We start from the raw sequence: 10,314 nt of genomic DNA, 5'->3' as shown, positions 1-10,314 counted from the left end.
TGAATTTGTTATCAAGAACATCTAACATAGAGACATCAGTTCTCAAGAAAAAAGCGTTTAGTGTTGGAGAAGGAAATCTTTTCCCTGTCTATTAGAGAGCATAAGAAGTTTATTTTGTTTGATTTTTGCAGAGTCATGCATGGGACATTGCTTTAGTGAGGGTGTCGGGTTGCCACTGAATGACGTCCCATTGTAATTCCTTGTTGAGACCGCTAACAAAACAGTCAAGTAGGGCCATAGGGGTGAGTCATTCGATTCTATTTACTAAGGCAAGGAATGTCGAATAATAACTTGCAACTGAATCATGTTGTTGTAGCTTGAATAACGCATAGCACGGGCATTCAAAGACCGACGGACCATATGCAGTCTCAATGGCCCTAGCCAAGGAAGACCAAGAAAGAAGCTCACCAGCTTTCTGCAGCATTTGAAACCATGGGATGACTTCCCCTTCATGTGTACAGCTACAATCTTCAGATGGTATGGGTCGGAGATGTCATAGAAGTCGAAGAATTGCTCTGCTATAAATATCCACTGGAGTGCATCAGAGCTGTCAAATCTTGGAAAATCCAGACGGAGTGATCGTGCAAGACTTGGTTGGATGGCCCTGCTCTCAGATGCGTGTGAACCTTCAGCTGTTGAGCGTGATGGTGGTTGCACTACCATTACTGAAGAATGGGCTTGTTGATTTTCAATATATTGTGAGATTGCCATGAGAGATTGCTCAAGGACCTTGATGCGTTTATCACGCTGATCCATGACCTGTAACAAGGTGTCCATCTTTGCCATCAGGTCTTTGAGGCGAGTGTTCTCTGCCATGAGTACTCAACGAAGGCACCATATTGTAATAGAAATAAAGGCAAAACAGAGGTGCAACTCATTTACCCAGAGAAACAGCTTGCCCAAAACAGAAATTCTAACAAATAATACCCCTTAAGAGCTTTGACAGTGATATGCCTGCATAGACTTCACTTCATGACAGCAACATATATAACACACTATACTACAACCCATCTTTAGTCTTCTCTAAAGACTCAAAATATGCAGTCATATAGTCATACACATAAGAGATAAGAGAAAACACACACAGTGTGATACTAGCTACTATAGTAACAAAAGCAACATACAAACAAGGTGAAGAAGCTTCACACCAATTGAACTCCTCCATCCCAGACAACTTCCCAACTTCCCAGCTTCACAGCTAGGCCAAAACAACCATCAGATCAACCATACCCCCTCTCTTCGCCCCTTGCTATTCATTTAAAGCTTCATCCCTCACACCATCACGAAATCGTTGTACGCACGATTTGTTCTCCTGCTCCTTTCACTTACTCGTACCTTGGGATGGGTTGACTCCTCATCCAAATCTTATTGTGATTGGTGTTCTGCTGCCATGCCAATGTGGCCTTCCTCTGATTTGTCAACGTAATCCTTTTTCACCTCCACTTTGTAAGGGAATGTTACAAATGGCCATCAAATTCATCCCTTGTGTCATTTATAATGGATCTTTTTCTCTTATAATAACGCAATGTGAATATTCCACTTATTAGAAATAAGATAAATAAAGTGCCAAGTGCCAAAACAATAATCAAGATATTGAATTTACGTTGTTTCTTTGTATCATCTCTACTTGTTGACTGGGATTAAGCACATAGTGGCAAACCTTGCACTTGACCACATAAGCCCTTATTGTGGGTAAACCACTTAATGGGAGCTGTTTGAAAAAAATGGTTCTTTGGGACCGGACCTTCCAGAGAATTATAAGATAAATCCAATAATGTTAAGCTTCTCATCGACAAAAAGGAAGAAGGAATGTGTCCAACCAACTGATTGTGTGACTGATTCAACTTTTGCAACTCCGTTAGCTTGCTAAGTTGTGGTGGTATTTCTCCCGTGAATAAATTGCCACTTAAGTATAGATCATCATGCAAGTTTAAATTACCAATTTGTGAAGGGATGGTGCCATTCAGTAGATTATTGCTCAACTTGAGTGTGCTCAATTTAATGCAATTCTTCAACCATATTGGTATTTCTCCAATCAAATTATTTCTTGACAAATCTAGAACTTCTAATGAAGATAGATCCCCAAATTCTGGTGGTATGGCTCCTATGAGTTCATTATTGTTTATGTTCAAGTGAAACATATAAGATGACTTACCCAACTCCCTTGGAATTTTTCCCACTAAATTGTTGGAAGAGATGTCAAGCATCTGTAACATTGGCAATTGAACAATTTCCCGTGGTATTTGTCCATTGATTTTATTGCTTGATATTTTAAAGCTTGTCAAGTTGAGGCATGCTCCCCAAAACGGTGATCAAGTGCCAGACAATCTATTAAAGCTTAAATCAATCTAAACCAAATATTGATGAACTCCAAAGCTTTGAGAAACATCTCCTGTGAATTGGTTCTTATCAAGTCGGACCCTCACTAAGTTTGTTGAATTTTTCAAACTGATCGGAATGGGACATTGGAAATTATTGTCACTCAAACCAAGAGCTTAAAGTAAGCGTCCTTTGGCTAGATCTGGTGGTAGATTACCAAAGAGGTTGTTGTTGGACAATTGAAGATAAGTTATGTTTGTGAGATTAGCCATTTCAATGGGTAATAAGCTAGAAAGATTATTGTTAAGTAATATTAATTGGTCAAGACTTTTCAAACTTCCAAGAGAAGGAGGAATCTTGCCATTTATGTCATTGTTATATAAGGTAAAGATTTTAAGCCTTGTCAGATTTCCAATGCATAGGGATGTAAATGGGGCGGGAATCCCTGCTCCCGTGGGGACCCACCGTGAGTGGGAATTCTCAAAATAACCCCAGTGAGCGGGGAACGGGGGAAAATCCCTCCCCGCCTTGCGGGGTGGGGCGGGGGCGGGGAAAGCATTCCCCGCCCCGCTCTCCATGGGAATCCTCGCGGGGATTCCCCGATTTTTAATAATATATATATATATATATATATTGAAAATAACTCAAATGATTAGTTATTTATTTTTATTAAAATAATTCAATAAGAGTATAAGATTATAAGGACCAAATATTTGGGTTTAAAAAAAATATATATTTTTAGTATTTATTAATAATATTTTAGACTTTTAGACTTTAAGTAATACTAGTATTACTCCCATATGATGTACGGATATAATTATATGAAACTTTTTTTTTTAAATTTTAATAATTTTTTTTTATTTTCTATAGAAATTAAGGTAAAATTAAGATTAAATAAAATAAGCTATTTATCAACTTCTAAAATATAATATTTTTATAAAATTAATTTTATTATATATTATGAGATAGAATAATAAAAATTAGTTGAAAACAATATAATTTAGTGTTATGTTATAAATATTTTAATATAATTAAAATAATATTGGTAAAATTTTTATGAGAAATTGACAAGTGTCAAATAGGGTTCCTACTTTAATACACACACACACATATATATATATATATATATTGATACATAGTATTATTATAATTTTATGTAATAAAAAAAAATTGGTGAGGGCCGGGGATTCCCCGACCCCGTAGTTATCCCCACGGGGGAGTGAGTGGGAATAATTTCTCCCCCGCAGGAAATTTGGAGGCGGGGAATCCCCGCCCCATGGGAAGCGGGGATGGGGATGGGGATCCCATTCCCCGCCCCGCCCCACTTACATCCCTACCAATGCCATGTGGGATGGGACCACTTAATTGATTGTCAAATATTTGGAGCACTGTCAAGTTTATTAGATTCCCAATCTCACTAGGAATGAAGCCACTAATGTTATTGCCATATAGGTAAAGCAATTCAAGATTTGTTAGATTTCCAATGCTAGGTGGGATAGAATCAATTATTTGGTTGTTAGAAACATCAAAATTTCCTAAATTCACTAGATTCCCAATCTCACGAATGGAGCCATTTATGTTATTGTCATGCAGGTAAAACCTTTCAAGCTTGGTTAAGTTTTTAGTGCTATATGGGATGGGACCAGTGATTTGATTGTAAGATATATCAAATATTTTGAAATTCACTAGATTCCCGATCTCAAAAGGAATGAAGCCATTTATGTTATTAATATCTAACTTGAAGGTTTCAAGCTTAGTCAAGTTCCCTATGTTTGGAGGGATGGAACCTGTTATATTGTTGCTAGAGATATCAAATTCCTTAAGATTCACCATATATCCAATCTCAGGGGGGATGGAGCCAGTGAAGTTATTGCTCCATAAGTATAAAATATTGAGTTTGGTTAAGTTTCCAAACTCTAAAGAGATGGAACCAACCAATGAATTTATGGAGATGGCTAACCGATTCAGGTTCAACAAGTTTCCAAAAGAAAGAGGTATGGAGCCACTTATCTGATTTGTAGCGAGCCACAAGGTCTTGAGCCTTGTCAAATTACCAAGCTCTAAAGGGATGATGCCTGTGAGACTGTTGTTAGCAAGATCAAGGATGATGAGCTTGGAGAGAACTGAAATGGTTGCAGGGATAAATTCATAGAGGCGGTTGCCATTAAGGTCGAGAACTTTGAGTGATGGTAGATCAGAGAAGTTGAGAGTCTCCAGCTTTCCTTCTAGTCCAAAATCTCTCAGTTGGAGCTTAGTGATGTTTGGCATGAGATGACCATCATTTCTGCAAGTGATTCCAGTCCAATTGCATGGACTGGTCTTTGATATCCAGGTGTTATGAAGTTCTTGTGTCTCAAGGGTGGCCTTCCATTGAAGAAGAGCTCTCCCTTGGAATTCAATCTTTGAAGCTATTGCCAAATTGAAAACAGGAAAACAAAGATTGGAGAAGAGTAGTACTAACAACGTCAACGTTGGGATGGTGGTGAGCTTTGAGGGAAGCCATGATTCGATGTTGAAATTATATATATTCCAAGAAAGCCACTAGACAAGTTCCTCGTGGTTTTATTGAGGGGGTAAGGACCTCTTTTTATATCACCGTAGCATAAATGATAATTCCCTTAGTTATTAATATTAAAAGATGGAAGCATATTTAGTCGTCACCATCCTTAAAATATATTGCCGGACATGAAATGATAAGCATTGAAGCATTCAAACAGTGATAGACATATATAACAACCAAATCATTGACAACTATTTAGTCTCCCCCCTTTCTCTCTCTTGTTTTCTCAATCCAGGTGGAAATAGATAAATAAACAATTTTCGATAAAATGGGTCATGACTTTCATAGTCTGAGATAAGTTCAAAATGATAGGCGACAGTGATAGTCATTATTCATGAACTTTCATGACTCCTCTATAAATAGAGAAAAAGCAAGTTTCAAGCAGTGTATATGTAGAGTAGATCATAGTATGTCTATAGTATTTGTCTAGTAAAGTATGCCAATTCAAATTGTCAATTCAAGTCTATCATTTTCCAAATAATAGTTTTATTTTGAAATTTTCAATTCACTACAACAACCAGTGGTGGCCACCACCTTTTCTTTTTATTTTCAAATGAATAATATGTAGTTGCAAAGCAAGAGGTAAGAATATAAAAATATGCAAGAGAACATGCAACAGCATAGTATAAACATACTTTCAAGTTTCAACATCTCATCTAATCTCATCTCATATTGAATAATTTATTCAGTCATCATTTTGCTTGTAAATCCCAAACATTGAATGCATAAAAAAAGCTGATTCCCTTAAGTGCCGTGAATGAAGGGGTAAATGTCAATGCTCAAGCTTTCCTATGAGAATGACATATGTATATATAAAATGTTAAGATCCATTTCAAATTAATCTTTCATAAAAGAAAATATTTGCGTGTTTACACTATATTCTCACACTAGAACTAGCTTCCTTAGAGGCCTATAAATATATAGCCTTCTTCATTACATTGTAACTACTGAATTTTTTTAAGATATTAAATTGTATTTTTGGGAAGAATTTGGAATGCTTATTGATTGACGGGATTTCTCTTTCAGTGGATTCTTCTGTCTTAAGCCTAGCCAATGTAAGTGGTGTTCTAAGATATGATTTTAATCACAGTGGGGTTGTACAATTTCATTAAGATTGGCAAATCAGTCCCAAATTCTAGTTCACACAGAGTGGCCAGATGCAATTGTAGTCAATGAACTTCATAATAATTAATAGTTTGGTAACCTCCGAATGGTTATAAGTAATTACTAATAAACACACCAATGAACTGCTTAGCTTGAAGCTATATATACATACAAGTCATAAGCTAAGAAATTTTAACTCTGATATACAACACTTGCATCTTAATTCAGGCAGCATTTTTTTTTTTTGGGACAAAGTGGATGAACCATGCTTTATTGAAAATAAAAAACAAAGAAAGGGTAACAAGATGAATCTATTGAGAAAATTAGGATCTTAAATGCAAGGTATGAATGACAAGATGAAATGCAAGAGGCTCATATACACACACACACACAAGGAGAGGACTGAAAGCTTGAAGATGATGTCATCATCACTTACTTGTTCAGTGAAAGACATATAACATGAGAGCCACTACTGTTGACTCACATGGTCACACAACAACAACAAAATGGCAAGCTTACATAAGTACACATAAAGCATAATTAACTAAGATAACTTAAACTACAGCTGCACTAGATAACAGGTTACATTATTTGAGTGAAAACCATGCACTAACGATAGTGCAACTCACAAGGCAAACAAAGGTCTTCACGTGCATGGTCTTCATGAGGTTATTCAGGGCATATACTTTAACACGCTGCCCTTTCTCTGAATAATCTCAACTCCAAGCCAACGTCTGATATCTTCATGCTTCGGTGCTGGGAGAATCTTTGTGAAGATATCAGCTAACTGCTGATGAGTGCTGCAATGAATTACATCAACTTCTTTGTTGGAGATCAAATTCCGGATGAAATGAAATCGCACATCTATATGCTTAGTTCTGTCATGATGTGCAGGATTCTGGGCAATTGCAATAGCTGACTAGCTATCACAATGGAGAATGGTTGCTCTTATTTGAGGGATCTTCATGTCTGCAAGGAGATGTCACATCTATATTGCCTGACAAGCTACTGAAATCACAGCAATATATTCAGCCTCTGTGCTCGAGAGAGCAATGATTTCTTGCTTTTTGATGTCTATGCGACTGCTCCTGAACCAAGATGAAATACCCAGCCTGTGGTGCTTCGGCGATCATCATCTGAGCCTTCCCAGTCGCTGTTAACTTAGCCTTACAAATAAAAATCTTTAACACTTTCATACTTAAGTCCCATGCTGAGAGTTGCTGCTATATAATGAAGAATTCTCTTCACTGCTCCATAATGATGCTTTGTAGGTTTCTAAACAAACCAGGAAATTAGATTTACAGCAAACATTAAATCAGGATGAGTGTGTGGGAGATATAAGAGACTTCCAACAATGCTTCGAAAACGACTTTCATCTGCTCTCCCATAATTGTCTTCTAATTGAATCTTTTCGTTGGCATTTAGAGGAGTAGTTTGATGTTTGTTGTTCATCATGCTAGATTTCTTCACAGTGCTTCAGCAAATCTCCTCTATGAAACTAGAATTAATCTCGGTTTTTGAATCACTTCAAGACCTAGAAAACAATGTAGTAATCCTAGGTTTGTCATCTCAAATTCATGTTTCATGTTCTACTTGAAATCATCCACAATTGACAACGATGAACCCATTATTAAGATTTCATCAACATATAAACAAAGAAGCAGAATATTGGAGTCTCCATCTATTCTCTTGTAGACTATAGGTTAATTCTAACTTCTTAAAAATCGAAGCTTGATGAAATGGAGATCAATCTTCATGTACCAGGCTGGTGGAGCTTGCCGAAGCCCATAAAGAGCTTTGTGAAGTTTATACACTAAACCCTCATTGCTAGGTTGAATGTATCCTTGAGGTTGCACCACATATATTTCCTCTTGAAGCTCACCATTGAAGAAGGCCGACTTCATGTCCAACTGAAACACTTGCCAGTGTTTTTGAACTGCAACAATGAGGAACAACCTCACCGTCTCTAGTCTTGCTATCGGTGAAAAGACTTCATCAAAGTCTATACCACTCACCTAAGAATATCCTCGTGCAACCAAATGAACCTTTCTCTTATATAGAGTGCCATTAGATAGAAATTTAGATTTGAAAATCCATTTCAGACTGATAGGCCGGTTCCTTTCTTCTGGTAGTGTAGTTAACGTCCATGTCTTGTTTCTTTCAATGCTAGCCATCTCTTCAGTTATGGCCGATTTCCATTCACCATACAATCTTGCTTCTTCAAAAGAATTGGGGTCGATAGCTACAACAACAAAAGAACATTAATTATATAATTCACTGATGAGTCCGCAAGTGCACGGGTCGTCAAGTAATACCCTGTGCGTGACACAGGGGTCATATTCCCTAGTGTCCCAAGAGCTGCTATTACTTCCCCCTAGATGGCACTGTCTAGTCTACCAAATATAGGACTAAAACAAGATAAGAAAAATAACAAAGAGAAAACTATAAACACATGGACTAAGGCTCACCACCTAAACATACTAAGGAAGCAAGTAACAATGAAAGTGCGAGGTCCCCTGGCAAGTATCCCCTCGGGACTACTAAAGCTAGATGGATGCTAGAATTACAAAGGAAACGGTGGTTGGACCAAGAGACATCCAAAAATAGATCACTACGATGGTCACGGCGGTAATCCCTAATCCAATAAGAGTATTGGCTCAGAATGTCTTCCGACCAAATCCTTCTACGATTGCATTACAATAAGAGAGATCTCAAATTAGGGCCGAAACTCAACCTAGGTACAGCCCTAATAGTTGGAGGGGTATGAAATACCCAATGGTCATGGTGTATTCATATATGTATCACTTCCAAGCAAGGTGTGTCTATTACAAGGGCGTTGGTCTCGCACCAAATACAACCTAGAAGTTGGATCACAGAGTTCTCATGCAAAACAACACATCAAAGAGCACCAAGCAAGGTTCACAAACCACACAAATTAATACCATAAATGTAAATCAAAGCATCCATACAAGCAAGTTCGTCCCAAGGCTCACCGGATGCCTGGTGACCTTGGGAGTCTAGTTCATCATCAACAAAGGAGCAAGTGTAGAAGATAAGAGATACAAAGAAAAGCTCATAACAAACTCCCCTAAGATGAAGACTAGAAGGTGGTGATGAAAACTCGTTGGATCCGCGCCGGCGAGCTCCTAGATCATTTTCATTGAGTGTAACCTTCTTCTCCCGTTGATTTGCCCCTCAGATCTGCCTTCTCCCGTAGCTTTGAACCTCTAGAAAATGATGGTGGAGAGTGGTGGCCAAAAGTCCCCCAAATGATGCCCTAACAAAGCTTTTATATGCCCAGATCCGGATGGGTAAACGGGTCAACATACCGACCCCTCGGGATATCCAGTTTTTTACCGAGAAGCCCGCGATGAGCTACAGTAACTAAAACAGTGAAACTGCTACAGCAAACCGCTACATTACTGTGCTACAGTAACTGAAACAGTGAAAACCATGCACTAACAACAGTACAACTCACAAGGCAAACAAAGGCCTTCATGTGCATGGTCTTTAAGAGGTTATTCAGGGCATATACTTTAACTGAATTAGGCAGCAGACCTAGGCCAAAAAACAACAAAGTAATGAATAAATACACAACACATTTCATGCTTTACTAACACATAGCACATGTGAAGAAAGTACTACTCACAAGACTTGGTAGTTTTATGGATGCCATATGTCATAACATAGGAAGAAAATTTATTTCGCCATTATCTTTTAACATATACCTACTATTCCATCACTTGTAAATAAATTGGTAGTAAATCAAACCAAGACAAAACCTCCAAAAGGCCAAGCAATTCAACTCCATGTACCACCTGAAGTAAGAACTCTAGAAATTTCCAAGCAAATAACATGTTAAACAGCGCTCCTAGAGATTGTTAGAGCCAAAGCAAATTGGAAAGAGCAACACTAATCAGAGGATAAAGGTACCATTTTCCAGACCAACTGCAAGATTATACAATAAAAAATGATGCAAAGTTTCAAATTTCATAATCTATTACCTAAAGATTTAATTGTTAAGTCAACACAGATAATAAGTCAACAGGGACAGCATTCCCATAAAAGGAAATGGAGGATTTAATCAAAGGCAAAAGAAGGTGCTTTAATCTTGTCCTTTTTTTTTTTAAATCTTCAGGCTTACCAAAAACTTAGCTATGAACTGCGAAAGATTCAATGGTTTTGTAGTAATCCGCAATGAAATCAACCATTTGATGACCATATGTACTCCCTCAGCTGCTCCGATTCCATTGGCTTCAAAGTGCTGTTATCCCTTTGAACCAAAAACATCACAAAAGAAAGGAATCACATCAAGAGAACACAAAACAATC

At 37.6% G+C, this 10,314-nt stretch overlaps 1 protein-coding gene across 1 annotated transcript; it reads right to left on the bottom strand.

Annotated features, from left to right (window-relative positions):
* Window positions 1-264: 264 nt before the first annotated feature.
* Window positions 265-4,822, bottom strand: LOC120256414 (probable leucine-rich repeat receptor-like protein kinase At1g35710). Its single transcript, XM_039264100.1, has 5 exons — window positions 4,777-4,822; window positions 3,649-4,727; window positions 2,156-2,207; window positions 1,940-2,104; window positions 265-809 (listed from the first exon to the last, which is right to left on the bottom strand). Exons 1-5 carry the CDS (start codon window positions 4,820-4,822, stop codon window positions 265-267), a joined length of 1,887 nt encoding a protein of 628 aa, XP_039120034.1.
* Window positions 4,823-10,314: the final 5,492 nt, after the last annotated feature.

Source organism: Dioscorea cayenensis, unplaced genomic scaffold (assembly GCF_009730915.1).
Source record: "Dioscorea cayenensis subsp. rotundata cultivar TDr96_F1 unplaced genomic scaffold, TDr96_F1_v2_PseudoChromosome.rev07_lg8_w22 25.fasta BLBR01001428.1, whole genome shotgun sequence".
Classification (NCBI taxonomy): Eukaryota; Viridiplantae; Streptophyta; class Magnoliopsida; order Dioscoreales; family Dioscoreaceae; genus Dioscorea; species Dioscorea cayenensis.
Note: the sequence above shows the minus strand (reverse complement) of the source record. Positions and strands in the feature narration are given on the sequence as shown.